General features: G+C 50.0%; 1 protein-coding gene across 5 annotated transcripts in view; it reads left to right on the forward strand.

Moving 5' to 3' along the window:
• The window catches only part of LOC147466211 (1,4-alpha-glucan-branching enzyme 2-2, chloroplastic/amyloplastic-like), a 169,406-nt gene that overhangs the window by 90,570 nt on the left and 61,304 nt on the right, over window positions 1-17,532 (forward strand). For all 5 annotated transcript variants that reach the window (XM_086524614.1, XM_086524610.1, XM_086524617.1 and 2 more), the window contains 4 exons: window positions 128-275; window positions 447-547; window positions 1,012-1,089; window positions 1,173-1,328. In XM_086524614.1, coding sequence (XP_086380740.1) covers window positions 128-275; window positions 447-547; window positions 1,012-1,089; window positions 1,173-1,328 — 483 coding nt within the window. The remainder of the gene's footprint in view (window positions 1-127; window positions 276-446; window positions 548-1,011; window positions 1,090-1,172; window positions 1,329-17,532) is intronic.

The following is a 17,532-nucleotide window of genomic DNA, read 5'->3' on the forward strand; positions in this document are numbered from 1 at the left end:
TAAACATAGTGGTGTAAGGGAGGCAAAGAAATAAACACGCGGTTCTGTTATTTTTCTCGGAATCACATCGGTTAGTTTTCAGTCTCTGCACATCAATGGCTAACCGAATGTCTTCTGTGCTTTGAAGGACATGTACCATTTTATGGCCTTAGATGGACCTACTACACCAACCATTGATCGTGGCATAGCCCTGCACAAAATGATACGATTAATCACCATGGGTCTTGGAGGGGAAGGCTATTTGAACTTCATGGGGAATGAGTTTGGCCATCCTGGTAAATTTATTTTGAACTTTAGTTTCACTCCTCTTGTGGCTAAAAATCGAAAGAGTAATATACGTCTTTTTGAAAATGATTTTTTTTCAATGCCGTTTTAACGGGTCAGGAATGTTTTTCCTGCTATTAGAAATCTTGATTCTCTAATCTCTGTTTTTGGCTGTTTATTAGAATGGATTGATTTCCCAAGGGGAGATCAAAAGCTTCCGGATGGGAAATTCGTACCAGGAAACAACAATAGTTTTGATAAATGCAGACGGCGGTTTGACTTGGTAAGGGGCGTGTTTCTATGTGTTATCTGTGAATGAGCAGTTTTTTTGATATGTTATTGGCTTACTGCTGCATTTCACTGGTAAGTAATGGTCATGTTCGACAATTTTCTGCTCCCTATGTGGAGTTCAAGAAAGCATGTTGATTAGCCTTTCTGGCTTCACATTCAAGTAACTTCTGGTTTCAGGACTGAACATGATTTGGTAAAAGTTCAGTTTAAGAGAAGCTATTACCTATAATCATCATTTGTATGCGGTTCAAACAATGACTATGCACCTCTGTAGTTTTGAGTTGAGATTGAAGTTAATTAATGGTGGGCATCTTTCTGTGATGACATTTCAAATTGTGCATAGGGTCTATTGAATTTAAGAGATAAGAGGAGAATTATATTTGGATAATTTGACATTTGTCAATATCACTTTGGTGCTCTAGGTATTTAGACAAATATTGAGATTTACTGCAACAGGGCGATGCAAATTATTTGAAGTATCACTGGCTTCAAAATTTTGATGTCGCAATGCAGCAGTTAGAAGAGAGATATGGGGTAGGCTGAACATAATCTTAGTCATAGTTGTTTCCATGCATTCACTTTCACAACAATTTTGACTGTTAATTTATCGTTCGCAGTTTATGACTTCTGAACACCAATTTGTTTCTCGCAAAGATGAAGCCGACAAAGTCATTGTCTTTGAGAAAGGAAACCTTGTGTTTGTCTTCAACTTTCATTGGCAGAAAAGCTTCCCTGATTATCGAGTGGGCTGTATAAAGCCTGGAAAATACAAGGTTCCTTTCCTTTTGTCTGTTCTTGTTTCTGAAGATTTCTCATAGGATGTTATCCTTTTGCTATGGTCTAGGGTGATTTGTAAAAGTGTAGGAGGATCTTAAGCACTTTAAATATTGAGCAGCTTTTGTTAACTTTCTAGTAATTGCTTGATTTCTAACAGACTTAAGTAAGGGTATTTTACCGGGAAGAGCCCATAAATTTCCTCTCTGGGGATGCCTTTATATTACTAAGAGAGAGATTCTTTGGAAATAATGACCGTTTTTGGTGGCAATCCTTTTTTTGAGTCCCAAGTAGTGGTTTGCTATATCTGGTTCCTACACCCAATGACTTAATTTGGAAATATGCTATAGAACCATGTATTACAAGTTCTTGAATTTTTTGTGCTGACTGAAAACAACCGAGGACCTTAAATACTCGAAAAGCTTTGTTTCTGGAACCCAAGCGAAGAGTAATAATGCTTATTCATGACTGATGTGAAGGAATTGAATTCATTCAAGGTTACTTACGTCAGATGGCCATATTCCTGGCTATCATCTTTACTACTAGATGAAAAAGATCCTTCTATTAGTTAATGAAACTGCCCATAGGGCTACAACCACCTCTGCAAGAGAGGGCTACAACAATCATGATGGGGAGACTCTCCCAATGAAAAAACAGCATATGTACAATGAGGCTAAATCAAGAGATGGGAGGAGGGAAAATCCACACAGGTGGATGGTAGTGCCATCTGAGCACACCCTGGACCATGGTGAAGAAAGGCCCAGGACGCGAGAGTCGAAATAAAGCCTCTCTGCTGCTCCCGCATGCGGTCAGAGCTGCCCTAGAGTCTCTCGAACTGTCCTCTGAGAGTATGGATCAGCTCTAGCCAAAGCTCCCGAACAGTCTCTGCTGGTGGTACAGGGCGAACCTCGAAGATGCGGAAGCAGCAGGCTCACCTGATGAGCCAGAGTGTCAGGCCACTGATGAGCTTCCAAAACTTCTCTCTCTCACTGCACCACTCCTGTGGAGTAAGCTCTGTAGCAGGCTGGAGTGTAGGTCGACCCCCCTACATCACTATCATGCTGCTGGTGGAGGATAGCTCAGAGTCAGGTGCCGGGCCCGTGAGATTAGACCAAGCAGCTGCTCCCCATGTGTACTGCCGAGCTGTGGAAAGAGGTGGCATCAGTCGAAGAACACGAAGCCACACCGGCTGTGCCAAAGGACAGTCCCAAAGACAGTTACACTGACTCTCCACAAGATGGTCACAAGCTGCACATGAGGCCGAGAGACCGCTATGTACAAGCCAGCTCCCAACTGTTGTAGCTCGGTGTGCAACGAGCCATTGGAACAAAGTGACTCGCCTCGGCTGTCTGGAGTCCCACAACCTCTCCCAAAACGCTGCCAAGAACTCAGCAGAGAGACCCTCCTCCTGCCAATGAGGTGCTGTAGTAGGTCGAGCCTCTCTTTGCGCTACTAGTATGTGACGTCCTAGTCGAACAGTGTACTGAAAGAAAGGGACACCTGGATGGTGTGCTGAGGAGAAAGGGGCCCTCCAAAGCCATTCTCCAGGATCCCACTGTACTCGTGCCAGTGGACAACTCTCCCAAGCCCACAGTTTCTAGTGGTCAGTCTCAAGAGTTGCTGGGTCGGGATCTATGACACAAGTCCTTCCATAGATGCCCACCACTGGGATCCTTTTAAAACAACACTCTTGTCACCTGTGGAGCCTCTATTGCCACTCTGTGTAGACGTCCCTGACCCTGAAGCTCGAAAAACAGGGAGGGTATAGCCTCAGAGCAAGCCCGAACTGAGATGAGAACCTCCAGTCGCGTGAAGGCTCCTATCCATCTAGGCGCTGCTGACTCGAGAGGTGAGAGCCACTCAGCTGGTACTGCCTCTGAGATGTCCTGACACATGCTGTGCACCCCTCTCATGCCGTGTAGCTGAATGCCCTGAAGCTCCTCCGACAAGCCTGAAAACTGTAACCAGTCATCTAAAGAGCGTGCTGGACCCTCTGCCATGGGACCCCAGGAAACATGAGGCCGACTACCAACCAAGTGGCCTCTGTGAGTGCTAACCATGGGGTTCCAAACAAGGGGCTTTCTCAGGCGCTCCTCCGTGCAAGTAGGCTGACGCTGCTCCAGGCCTCTTTGCAGTTTCTCCCAAGATCGGAGCAGACTCACAGCGAAGGGGTCCTCTAGTCTCCTGCTCAAGCCAGCTCTACTGATCTCTGTGAAAATCCACTTAGACGAGGGTTGCCAGGGGCCTTCAACCTCAGGCACCCTAGCACTAAGCCGCTAAAGCAAGAACTCCTTCCAAGGCTCCTCACCTGGAAGAAGTCCTCTGATGATAAACTTCCCAAGAAGGGCTTTGCTCGGTTGTGCTGGGTCTATGATCCCCAACCCTCCCTGAGAACAAGGAAGAGTGATGACCTGCCATGCCACTATGGCCGGGCTATCCGAGTGTCACGCCCTGACCAAAGGAAGTTCCTGATCAGCCTCTCTACCTAGCTGATACAAGAACTTGAGAAGATCCAACAAGAAGTGATGAACCACATAGTAGCCAACAACACCTGGTTGGCCACTACAATTCTGCCTGCTAGAGAAAGTCGTGCGGAGCTGGGAGTCAAGCCATTCTCACCTGGACAGCTACCACCGGGGAGTGCTCTAAGAGCCGTGTGTAGCTCCTCTAGCTAAAGAGGTAGCTCAAGCCTCTCGCGCATCTCCTCAGTCATAAGACAAGGCATCTATGCCCACACTTGCTCTCTGCATGCATCCTGACGCTCTAACTGAGGCTCAGGAGACTGCTAATCACGGTAGAAGTCAGTGGCAACTGCACGCAGGTCCTCTGGCTCTGAAGCAACCGACCTGTCATGCCTACTCAACTGACTGACCTTGGCATGCGCATGCTGAGGTCCCATTGCCTTAAAGAAAGCGCGTGTCACTCTGTCACTCACTTGGGTCCACTGAGATGCCTGTCCATGGAAAGAAAACTCATGGCGCCTCTCCTCTGTGCTGCCGAGCTCCTGGTTAGCTTGCCGTAACTGCTGCTCCAACCAAGGACTGTGTGGATACGGCTCCTGCATCCTCTGCAAGGAAGCAACCCTTTGTCGGAGACGCTGCTGCTCCTCTCTCGCTGCAGGCAGACAAGCCGAGGATTCCTGAAGAAAGAGCCGACTAAGTTGAGCAAGTCTTGAGGCCACTCTGTTAGCAGGAGAATCCTGCTCTGTGTCCAAAGAGCCTCCACTCGCTCTCTAAGCCCTGAGTCCAACAAGACCCTCTCTAGGATGCGAAGCATTGTGCTCCCCCTCCTCTGCCTATGAGTCACTGTAAGGATCACTAGAGCATGGTCTGAAAAGGAAGTACCTGCCAGAATGCCAACTGTCCCACCCAAGTCACAAAAGTGGTCACTAGTGTAGAAGCGATCTATCCGAGATAGATTCACGCCTCCCACCATGCGTTTCAAACGAGGGAAGGCCAGGCTTTCTGGGGGCTTCACAAAACTGGAATGCTGCCACTCATTTGAAACCCGCAGAGTCATACAAAACCTCTCCCAAGCTGCCAGCTCAACCCTATGCACATTTGTATGGCTACAACCAATCCTGTCAGAGGGTTCCTCCAGCATGTTGAAGTCATCCCTATGCAGCATTGCTCTGCCTGCGGCAGAGACTCAACAATCTGAGACCAAAACTTTGCACGTGCTCTCGCCCCATTGGGCGCATAGATGTTCAGGAAGCTCACGAGACAGCCCTGAACCTGCATAGTGATCCACTGAGGCCTGCCAGGCACAATAATCCCTTTGTCCACAATGGGCTGCTGCAAAGAATCCACAATAGTCATACATACCCTGCCCTGGATGCCTCCAGGTCCAAATGCAGTTGACCAAAAAGATGAATATTGTCCATGCAAAAGCTGACCACAACGTCTAATGCGGCTCTCACGCAGATGATGCTCGTGAAGCATAGGAAGGTCAATCTCTCCTTCCACAAGGCATCGCTGAAGCCTCTGACGCAGTCGGCCCCTCTGACGCTGAAATTGGGGCCCACCTAGGCCGTGTACGTTTAATGAGACAATCGTCATGGAGAGCGAGAGAGGAGTGATACTGCTGCAGCAGCTAACCGTGCTATCTTCGAGGTTGGCTTGGATGGGGAGTAATTCGCATCGGAGCGTCCTCGAGATAGGCGTGACTGCAAAGAGTGTGTAGCCCAAGCCCAGGTAGATCGAGCTGTGCGTAAAGCAATCTCCTCTGTCCAGGAGTCCTCGTGTATGTGTATATAGCATGCCGGGCTCTGTGTGTCAGCAAAAAAGTGAACCACAATGTGTGTACATCCTGCTGCATCTGGAGGTGTCACAACAAACTTAGCCAATGGTCAAAGAGTCTGAAGTAAGTCGGTAACCTCTAGGTCTCCTATGTGGTGAGAGAACTCTAGGGCCTGTGTCTGCAGCCACCAGCCACTTCAACACTGAGTCTATAGTCCACTCAGCCTGGTCCCTGCCGCATAGTGGAAAAGAGAACCCAACTGCCGAGTCCAAGGCCCCTATCCGCCTAGCTGCAAGGAATAGTACATGAACTCTGAAGCAGGCTGCCGCAAGGTCTGGTGAGGGGTCGCCGAGAAACTGTGTAAAGTCGTAGGCAAAGAAATCCCAACGGCAACGAATGTCGAAGCTCGTCAGACCTCGAGGAACTGCTGCCAAGGAGGACGTCTGCACCAGAAGAGGGGGTCACATGAAAGGCTGCGACTCGTGGCAAACATGTTGCCAAGAGATCTCCTAGCAGCCGAGGAAGGCACTGCCCCCTCTGACAGCTGCGGGATTGGAGCGGAGGAGGTGAGGGAGCAGGGGGAGAAGGGGGAGAGGGGAAGCGAGGGGGATCGACAAAAGTAGGAGGGCAAGATGGAGAGGCTGATGGAGGAGGAGGAGGAGGGGGGTGGGGGGGGGGGGGGGGCGGAAGAGGGGGCGAACTCGAGGGGAGGAGAGGCTGTAGAAGGTGAGGCTGAGGTGGAGATTGGAGCAGGGACCTTGTCTTGCTGAACAGGGTCTGATCTGTTTCTCGTGGGAACCCGCTACTGGGCAGGAGCCTGAGGAGCACTCTTAGTGACAGGCTGGCGCGGAGGCCCCTGCCGACATTGACCACGAATCTGTTGCCAACCTCCTCTGCCCCAGGTTCGGAGGGTGGCTCTGCCTGCGTACTCTGTGACTCTGCCTGCGGTTGGCCAGCCCTTGAGGGCTGGGGCTGGGCGTGTGGTGTAGGTCGGGTTCTCCTTCGTGGACAAGCCTTCCTAAGATGGCCTATTTGTCAACAAATGAAACACTGATTCGGGAGGCCCGAATACTCCATGCTCTATCTGAACCAACCTCCACTCACTCGAGGAAGTAGGATAACCTTGGGGAGAGTGTGGGTGTCCCTAACGAGAATATGTACTGAGGGAATGCCGGCCGCCTTGGCAGCAACCGAGGCTGTCGTGCGAGGTGTCTCCAGGACAGTCCCAATCTCTGAGCCTATCCTGGACAAAAGTGGTAAGTACTCCCTCCTCAAACTAGGAAAGCAGACGGAGTTGGGAAGGTCTGCCTCCTCTACCAGAACATCTGAAGCTGGGTCAAAACCATGTCTACACTGTCGAAAGTGGGCTCGAACTACTCGGATGGTCAAGGGGCTCATCGCGATGACCTTGGACGCCATCTCGGAGGTCTCAAACTCTATCTGATAGTAGCCGCATCCGAGGAACTGAACGTCCAAGATCTTGCTCACTGTAGCAGGGCTATAGTGTCACTTTCACACGACACACAGTTAGTACAGTTGGTATAGTCTAGTTCACACTGGACGGACTCTCTGGGCTGGACGGTGACACGTGGCAGGGATACGGACGGTGTTCTAGTGGACATCGTGGCCAGGTCACCACCACTCAGTTTGGGGATAGACTTAGATGGCTTACATTTATGAGCCATTGGTGGCTCTTTATGGTGGTACATATGAGTAGGAGCTGTTGGGTCATGATTATCATCTAGATATATCATCTAGCGTCGTCATTTTGAGTAGGAGTCTATACGCACAGCACGTCTTCACCATCCCGGCACATCTGAGCCTCAACACCCCATTGTACCTGTGAGTCTTGGGCTGGAGCAGACTGTGCTGCCACGCCAGAGTCTGTATCAGTTCTTTGAGATAGTCGAGTCATATGTTTTGGTCTGCTATTACATCTTTGTGAGCTCAGTTGTTGTCTAGTGTTCCTTTGTTTTCAGTCTGTTTTGAGTGAGATTGTCACGCACATTGCACTGAGGAGCACCCACTGTAGAGAGCACGACACACTATCTGCGCTACAGGTGCTCTCATTTTGGCGATCACGATGGGACCCGAACCCACAATATCATGGCCAGGTCACCACCACTCAGCTTGGGGATAGACTTAGATGGCTTACATTTATGAGCCGTTGGTTGCTCTTTATGGTGGTACAAATGAGTAGGAGTTGTTGGGTCATGATTATCATCTTCTAGATATATCATCCAGCGTCGTCATTTTGAGTAGGAGTCTATACACACAGCACGTCTTCACCATCCCGGCACATCTAAGCCTTGACATCCCATTGTACCTATGAGTCTTGGGTTGGAGCTGAGTGTGCTGCCACGCCAGAGTCTGTATCAGTTCTTTGAGATAGTCGAGATCATATGTTCTAGTCTGCTGTTGCGTCTCTGTGAGCTCAGTTGTTGTCTATTGTTTCTTTGTTTTCAGCTTGTTTTGAGTGAGATTGTCACGCACATTGCACTGAGGAGCACCCACTGTAGAGAGCACGACACACTATCCGCGCTACACCCACCTCTGCGAGAAGGTGGGCCTGGAGAAGATCATGCAGCTCTCCTGTGCTGGGTCTAGTGCCGAGAATCTTGCAGATGACGGAGGTCACCTGCAGGCGTTCCACCTTTGCTTTTAGGCTCGCTTGCTCTGTCGGTGATAGAGTAAGTCGAATGGTGGGCTCAACGGGGCTGGGCCAGGGGACTTTATTGGAGTTCCTCTGTGGCGGAGCTTGAGCCTCCATCTGTGTCTGTTGCTGTGAAGAAAGGGCGGAAAAGCGTCGACGAAGGGGGAAACTCCTGCTGGATCGAGCACGTCGAGGGTGTTGGCGAGGCCGGACAAGCAGGAGTGGCTAAGGATAAAGTGCAGGCAAGCGGGGCAATGGGCTAACGGTAATGTGCAGGCGGGGCACTGGGCAGCTGGCTTACAGGGCAACAGCAGGGAACGGGCGGGCAGCGGGCAGGGTAGAGCGCGCAGGGGGTGGGTAGGGGGGCTGCGCGTAGGATGGGCAGGGGGGTTGCGCGAGGCGAGGCGGGGCGGGGCGGCGAAGGGGGGGATTTAGCGATACACACACACACACACACACTCATATATACACACACACATATATACACACATACATATATATATATATATATATATATATATATATATATATATATATATATTGGTAAGGGGTGCCAGTTTGGCATTGTTCTGGGGAGCAGCTACCATTTCATTGGTTGCATCCATGTGTGCAGTTGTTCAATTTGCATATTTCATTAATATCTTATGAACTTTTAAGTGTGAAAGTTGAAAGGCTTTTAAGTTATTAAGTAAGTGTGCCTAGTGGTACACTTACCAATGCAAACTAGCTCTCACCCTCTCTCTCTTCCTAGCATCCCCTTCTCTGGCTGGCTTCCCCCACTTCTCAGTGTTGGCAGTGCTCCTACCCCCCCTATTGTGAGTATGCTCTACGCATTGGAGCCCTCTATGGAAGCTTGAGAGCAGCCCCTTGCGACATATGTGGTGGCCTAGAACAAGGGTTCTCATAGCCATAGCCAGCTTTTGGTGAAGTTTCATCGCGAGACGTTGCAGCAGGCACTCTCTTCGTAGACTGTGGTGGCTGTAAATTCTCTGTTTTCCGCCCTTAATCATCTCTTTTAGGGTGAATTTCAGCATAGCACTCATAGAATTTAGTTCTTCTCTACCTAAACTACGCGTACATAAAGTTTGGTGCGATTCCATCGCGAAAAAGGTCTCTATTTCGGCATTGGAACGTGCTTAGGTAACATTTTCAGGTTATGTGCAGAAAATTACAGCAAGCATGTGTGCGTGCATTTTGGGTGCTTGTCCCTTGTTTTTATTGCAGGAATGATTATGCGTAAAGGGACACAGTTAGCGGAAGGTAGACTCTCATTTTTCTAGAGCTTCCATTGAGTTTTCTGGAAGATAGACTCTCGTTTTTGAGAGCTTCCCAAAATCTCATAGCAGAGGGAAAATCCTCTTAGTATTCGGAGAGTAGTTTTCGCACTCTCTCAGTCAGAAGTAGAAAAGAAAGAATAGAGGACGGGCTATTGCCCCATTCTTGTGCTTTTAAAGATTCTCCCTTAGTAATAAAGATAATCTCTTTATGGGGGGGGGGGGGGGAGGGGGGGGGGGGGATCAACCCATCTTTTGGTCCCCAATGAAGTGTCAAGCTTTCTCTCTCCCTCTCTAATTCTCTTGAGTATTTCAAGTATAATTAAAAGTCAGTTTACACTTTCGTATTTTTGTGACACCATAACCTTGGTTTTCCCCGGTTTAATAGACGAACTACTATCATGAGCAAATGTGTACAAACCAACTAAGGGATGTTGCATCCCCTCCAGGGTGTGAGTAATCAAAAATCAACACAATATCATCAACACAGAGCAATAGTGGGATCCATGTCCTTGCCAACCGTGCTCCTCTATTAGTATCCCTCTCAATGTAGTCAAAAACCTCATCCACATTGTCACAAACTGATGACATGTCAAAGCCCTTAAGAATGGAGCCAACTTGCAGTTCCCAGCAGAGGGGCCTAAACCCTAAGAAGAACAAGTCCTACCAACTTATGGGACCCCGCCCAATGGGGCCCAAGTGACATAAAGGAATTAAAAAGCAGGATCCACAGACACACACCAAGAATTACGCAAAAGCTAATGATGTGGCAGCTGTATTGATGCTCTGGATATTTCGCTGACATGATGACGTGGCACTGTACGGATTTCCGCAAAATGCGTTGACGGTGCTGACGTGGCAGTTGTATAGATTTCCGCAAAGAGCGCTGGCAGATTTTGGGGCTTTTTGGACTCGTTGCTTTTGAGTTTGAAGCTTTTCCTTGTAACCGCTTTTCATGCCAAGGGCCTTTAAATATGAGGTTAGGGCTCATTCTTTGGCATGCTTCTTGGAGAAGGTGTAGAGTTTGGAGTACCGGCGCTTACTGTGTTGACGCAATATAAAGAAATACCGAAAGGGGCGCCAAGGTTTGGGGCCAATACGCTGGGCGGAATTCCGCCACTCCGTGCTGCGTGTCGTCTGTCTCTCTCTCTCTCAGTTAAGTTGTTATTGAAGTGCTAAAAGTCTGTTCAATCTGTTCTTTTCTATTGGCACGTGGTGCCCGTCTTGTTACAGTGGTATCAGAGCATCAGGCGTGTGCTTTTCTGAACGCATACCGGTTCTACCAAAGAGCAGACAAAGCAAGATCGCACTTCCCAAGTCCATTGGAAATTTTAGCTTCGTGCTCCGACCTTGGACTTATTAGCCACTCCTACCCTTACTTCATCGCGCATCGGGGGCGCTCCCGTCTTTACCGGTCATGTCTTACAGGGCATAAGCCATAAAGATCACTTGCAAGAGAGGGATCCAAGATTTGTTTCGAGCTGCTGTTTTTCTTAGAGGCAGTGCCATGTAGATGTTGATCTCTATAGCTACCAAGCCGCACACTCCAAGGACTTGGCAAGCTTTCAAGAAAACTTTTTGCCCGAAGTTATATGGTTTCTGACATCTTCCTTCGGAGTGCTACTAGAGGCAGTACCATGTAGATGTTGATTTCTATAGCTACCAAGCTGCACACTCCAAGGACTTGGCAAGCTTTCAAGAAAACTTTTTGCCCGAAGTTATATGGTTTCTGACATCTTCCTCCGGAATGCAACTTCTGGCAGAGTGGGGTGTCGTGGAATGCTTGCCATGGAAACCCTAGCAGATTATAACTTGAAATTTCTAGACATCTCTCAGCAAGTGTCTCTTGTTGATAACCTCGGAGGTCCGGTGTGACTGCTATGGGACTACCAAGACCGTCATAGGAACACTGTCTGTGCAAGAGCTGATGGACCATGCTGTAGTTGGCTACGACCTTATGGAAGGAATCTAACCCTAAGTTTTGGTGCAGGTTTTAGGATGGAAAGCCGGTCTACTTTTCCAGCTCGACCGATGTCGAGATTGCTTTTAAGTTTGGATTTTGTTTGAGTTCTGTTTGAGAACTTGTTGGGTGATCGTGTTTGAAATTTGTTTGGAATGGATGGTATCTGTTTTGAACTTGTCTTGTTGCCGATTTGAATTGTTTGACTCTGGTTTTAATATTGGTTTCATTGATTGCTGATTTTACTCTCAGGTGGAGAAGTAAGAACTGTTGTTTTGGTATTGTTTGAACCTCCGAACGACACAGACGGGATGTCTGGGGAGCGTTTGGTTGTATGCTTTGAAAAATATTGTTGTTGTAACTCCCAGCCCGGCCCCTAGATGGTTATGCGGGAGAAGTATTAAGAAATCTGAGCAGTGGTTACTCTCAGCACCTCCAAACGATACAGGCTGCAGTCTGGGGGGCGCATGGTTGTAAAAGGCCTCTATATCTCCCGGCCCGGACCTTTTTAGGTTACGCGGGAGGAGTGATGAGGGAGTTGTTGAATATCTCCGGCCTGGACCCTATTAGGTTATGCGGGAGGACTGTTCATCGGCGGACTTATGTTTCTATGTCTTGTAACATGCTTATGTGAGCATTTCCGTTGCATTGTGATGTGCCAACCATTGATTATTCCTAATTGGATGAGATTGCCTGGGTATGTAATTTTAGTGCATCAAGACACCCGCGGAAGATCAATGCGGTTTGGGTGAAATGGCTAATTTTAATACGCCGGAATGCCAAGAGTTTTGATTTGGACGAAAGGCGAAGCCAACTCCTAGATCAAAAGAGCCGAAAGGAGAAGCCAACTCCTTGATCAAAAGAGCCGAAAGGAGAAGCTAACTCCTTAACAAAAAAAACTATCAGATAGAGTTCTAGACTTCCGAGATGGTGTCTAAGGTCATCGCGATGAGCCCCTTGGCCATCTGAGCAGTTCGAGCCCACTTTTGACGGTGGAGGCATGGTTTGACCTAGCTACAGACGTTCTGGTAGAGGAGACAAACCTTCCCATCTCCGTTTGCTTTCCTGGTTTGAGGAGGGAGTACTTACCTTTTCTGTCCAAGATAGGCTCAGAGATTGGGACTGTGCTGGAGACACCTTGCACAGCAGCCTCCGTAGCTGGCAAGGCGGCCGGCATCCCAAGTACGTGTTCTGGTTAGGGACACCCACAGTCTCCCGAAGGTCATTCTACTTCATCGGGTGAGTGGGGGCTGGTTTCGACAAAGCGTGGAGTATTCGGGCCTCCCGAATCAGTGTTTCATTTCTCGACAGATGGGGCATCTTGCGAAGGCTTGTCCACGGAGGAGACCCCGACCTACACCACAGGCCCAGCCCCAGCCCTCAAGGGCTGGCGAGCAGCAGCAGTAGTTAGAGTCACAAAGTACACAGCCAGAGCCACCCTCCGAGTGTGGGGCTCAAGCGGAGGAGGGTCGGCAGCAGTGTCGTGGTCGACGTTGGCAGGGAACACCGCGCCATCCTGGCACTCAGAGTGGTCCCCAGGCTCCTGCCCAGCAGTAGTGGGTTTGGGAACCGATTCGATCCTCTTCAGTAGTACGAGGCCCCTGCTCCAGTCTCCACCTGAGCCTCACCCTCGACAGCCCCCCCTCCTGCCGAGTCCCCCCCCTCCCCCCCCCTTGCTCTGCCTCTCCATCTCGCCTTGCTCCCTTTGCGTTCCCCCTCTCCCCGATCTCCTCCCTTTGCCTCTCGATCTTGCCCTCCTACTTTTGTCGATCCCCCTCGCCCCCCATCTCCTCCCGCTCCAGTCCCGCAGCCATCCCAGGAGGCAGGGCCTTCCACGGCTGCTAGGAGATTTCTTGGCAATGCTTTTGCCACGAGTCGCTTGGTGAGAGAGGGACAACCTTTCTTGCGACCCTCTCTTCTAGTGCAGACGTCCCCCTTTGCAGCAGTTTCTTGTGGTCTGACGAGTTTCGACATTCCTCGTCGTTGGGATTTCTTTGCCTACGACTTTACATGGTTTCTCGGCAACCCCTCACCAGACCTTGAGGCAGCATGCTTTGGAGTTCATGTACTGTTCCTTGCAGCTAGGGGGATAGAGGCCTTGGACTCAACGGTTATGCGGCAGGGACCAGACTTAGTGGACTATAGACTCAGTGTCGGAGTGGCTGCTGACGCAGGCCCTAGAGTTCTCTTGCTTCTGACTCTATGGCCGTTGGCCAAGTTTTCTGTGACACCTCCAGATGCAGCTAGATGCAGACACATTGTGGTTCACTTCTTTGCTGACACACAGAGCTCGCCATGTTGTGTACACATACATGAGGACTCCTGGACAGAGGATGTTGCTTTGCGCACGACTCGTTCTACTTGGGCTTGGGCTACACACTCTTTGCAGTCACGCCTATCTCGAGGACGCTTGGATGCGGATTACTCCCCATCCAAGCTTGCCTCGAAGATAGCACGGTTAGCTGTGCTACAACATCAGTTCTCTCTCGCTTCCCATGCGGATCGTCTCATAGAACGTATAGGGATTAGGTGGGCCCCAATTTCAGCGTCTGAGGGGCCGACTGCGTTTGGAGCTTCAGCGATGCCTTGTGGGAGGAGAGATTGACCTTCTTATGCTACAGGAGCATCATTTGTGTGAGAGCCGCATTAGACGTTGTGGTCAGGTGAGCCGCATTAGACGTTGTGGTCAGCTTTTGCGACGACGATATGAGACTTTTTGGTCAGCTACATTTGGACCTGGAAGGGATCCAGGGCGGGGTATGTATGAATATTGCGGATTCTTTGCAGCAGGCCATTGTGGGCGGAGGGATTATTGTGCGAGGCAGGGCTAAGTGGATCACTATGCAGGTTCAGGGTTGCCTCGTGGGCTTCCTGAACATCTATGCGCCTAATGTGGCGAGTGCATGTGCAGAGTTTTGGTCTGAGATTGTTCAGTCTCTGCTACTGTGCATGGAGTTGAGCTGGCAGCTTGGGAGAGGTTTTGTATGACTGTGGGTTTCAGATGTGTGGCAGCATTCTAGCTTTGTGAGGCCCCAAGACAGCCTGGCCTACTCTCGTGCGGACCGTAGAGTGAGGAGTGAATCTATTTCGGATAGATTGCTTCTACTCTTGTGACGACTTCTGTGACTTGGGTGGGACAGTTGGCATTCTGGCTGGGACTTCTTTTTGGGACCATGCACCAAGGATCCTCACAGTGGTTGATAGGTAGAGGAGGGGGAGCACGATGCTTCGCATCCTTGAGAGGGTCTTGTTGGACTCTGCGCTTAGGGAGCGTGTGGTGGCTCTTTGGACAGAGAGCTCAGACATGCAGGATTCTTCTGTTGATAGAGTGGTCTCAAGACTTGCTCAGCTTAGTCGTCTCGTTCTTCAGGAGTCTTTGGCTCGCCTCGCTTCAGCAAGAGAGGAGGGGCAACGTCTCCGATGGGGCGTTGCTTCCTTGCAGAGGATGCAAGAGCAGCATCCAGACAGTCCTTGCTGTTACAGCAGGCTTGCGAGTAGCTCGTCAGCACAGAGGAGAGGCGCCATGAGTTTGTTTTCCATCATCAGGCATCTCAGTGGACCCTGGTGGGTGACAGTGTGACAAGCGCTTTCTTTGAGGCAGTGGGACCCGGGCATACGTATACCAAGGTTAGTCAGTTGAGGAGGCCCGACGGGTCAATTGCTTTAGAGCCAGAGGACATGCGTGCAGTTACTACTGGCTTCTACCGTAATCTACTGTCTGCAGAGCCTCAGTCACAGCGTGAGGATGCATGTAGAGAGCAGACGTGGGCACAAATGCTTTGTCTTGTGACTGAGGAGATGCGCCAAAGGCTTGAGCTACCTCTTCAACTAGAGGAGCTACACGTGGCTCTTAGAGCACTCTCCTGTGGTAGATGTCCAGGTGAGGATGGTTTGACTCCCAGCTTTTTCCCAACTTTTTCTTGGAGTATTGGGACTTGCTTGGCTCACATCTCTGCAGCGCTTTTCAGTACATCCTGCACACAGGAGAGATCCCTGACAGCATGAGTGAGGGCCTGATTTACCTCATTCTCAAGGAGGGTGGCTCCTTGGATGAGATTCGACAGTGGCGACCCATCACTATCCCCAATTCATCCTACAAGATTCTTGCCAAGGCTCTGAGTTTGACAATTCAGCCACTTGTAGAGAGCATTATACATGGGACACAGATAGGTTTTGTCAAGGAGCGTAGTATCCTTGACAACATCTTTACTTTTGGGAAGGCTTCTGTCCTCGCGCGGCTCCGTGGTGAGGATCTGGTAATTCTTCTTCTCGATTTTGAGAAGTCTACGATAGAGTTGACTCGGACTTTTTGGAGGGCACTCTATGCAGGATGGGCTTCTCAGATGCTTGGATCAGAGGTGTGTCAGTTCTATACAGACGGGCACACAGTCAGGTAGTGTTGTCAGGAGATAGAGGTGATCGTTTCATGCTCACACGCTCGGTCAGATAGGGCTGCCCTCTTGCCCCCTTCGTCTTTCTGTTCTATGCTGAGGTGATGAGTGGGTTTTTGGTTTCACAGCAGGTTGGTTTGCGTGGCTTTGCGCTCCCTATTCGTGTAGATGAGCTAGTGGATGCTCACTTTCCAGACGACTTAGCCTTGTACTTCGATGGCCGGAAGGCCAACCTTCACATGTGTGAGTAGGCTCTTGAGACTTTTTTTTTGTGCATCAGGCGCACCGATCAATTGGAGAAAGACAGTGGCTTTCTCGGTTAGTAGTGCTCCTACGCCTGATTGGATGCCAATTGAGGGTTTTAGATGGATTCCCCCAGGGATTGCAGTTCGATACATGGGCTGTCAAGTTGTCTTGGACTTGTCTCTCGAGCAGCAGATTGCTCCCCTCCTCCTGTCCATCAGGAGGAAGTTGTTACATTGGAGCTCTGTACGACTTTCTCTGGTAGGTAGAGTTGTAGTGGCCAACCAGGTGTTGTTGGCTACTATGTGGTACATCACTTCTTGTTGGATCTTTTCGGGTTTTTGCGTCAGCCAGGTAGAGAGGCTGATCAAGAACTTCCTTTGGTCAGGGCGTGACACTCGGATAGCCTGGGCCAAAGTGGCATGGCAGGTCATCATTCTTCCTTGTTCTCAGGGAGGGTTGGGGATTGTAGACCCAGCACAGCAGAGCCGAGCCCTTCTAGAGAAGTTTATCGTTAGAAGACTTCTTCCAGGAGAGCCTTGGAAGGAGTTCTTACTTCAGTGGCTTAGTGCTAGAGTGCCTCAGGCTTTAGGCCCCTGGCGACCTTCGACCAGATGGATTTTCACAGAGATGCGCATAGTTGGCTTGAGCAGGAAACTGGAGGACCGCTTCGCCGTGAGTCTACTCCGATCCTGGGAGCAGCTACGGAGAGGCCTAGAGCAGTGTCAGTCTACTTGCATGGAGGAGCGCTTGAGATAGCCCCTTATTTATAACCCCATGGTTAGCACTCAGAGGGGCCACTTGGTTGGTAGTCGGCCTCATGTTTCTTGGGGTCCCATGGTAGAGGGTCCAACACGCACTTTAGGTGAGTGACTACAGTTTTCAGGCTTGTCAGAGGAGCTTCAGGGCATCCAACTACAGGGCATGAGAGGGGTGTAGAGCATGTGTCAGGACATCTCAGAGGCAGTACCAGCTGAGTGGCTCACACCTCTCGAGTCAGCAGCGCCCAGATGGATGGGGGCCTTCACGCGATTGGAGGTTCTCATCTCAGTTCGGGCCTGCTTAGAGACTGTACTCTCCCTGTTTTTTGAGCTACATGATGAGGGACGCTTACACCGAGTTTCAGTAGAGGCCCCACAGGTGGCAGTGCTGTTTTCAGAGGATCCGAGCAGTGGGCATTTGCGGGAGGACTTGTGTCATAGATCCTGACCCAACAGCTTTTGAGACTGGCGTCTGGAGACTGTGGGCTTGGGAGAGTTGTTTACTGGCACGAGTTCAGTGGGATCTTGGAGAGTGGTTTTGGAGGGACCCTTTTTCTTAAGCTGACCATTCAGGTGTCCCTTTCTTTCAGTACAATGTTCGGGTGGGACGTCACATACTGGCAGCAGAGAGAGGCTCGTCCTGCGGTAGCACCTTATTGGCAGGAGGAGGGTCTTACAGCTG

This window comes from Adiantum capillus-veneris, chromosome 1 (assembly GCF_014529385.1).
Source record: "Adiantum capillus-veneris isolate H3 chromosome 1, ASM1452938v2, whole genome shotgun sequence".
Lineage (NCBI taxonomy): Eukaryota > Viridiplantae > Streptophyta > Polypodiopsida > Polypodiales > Pteridaceae > Adiantum > Adiantum capillus-veneris.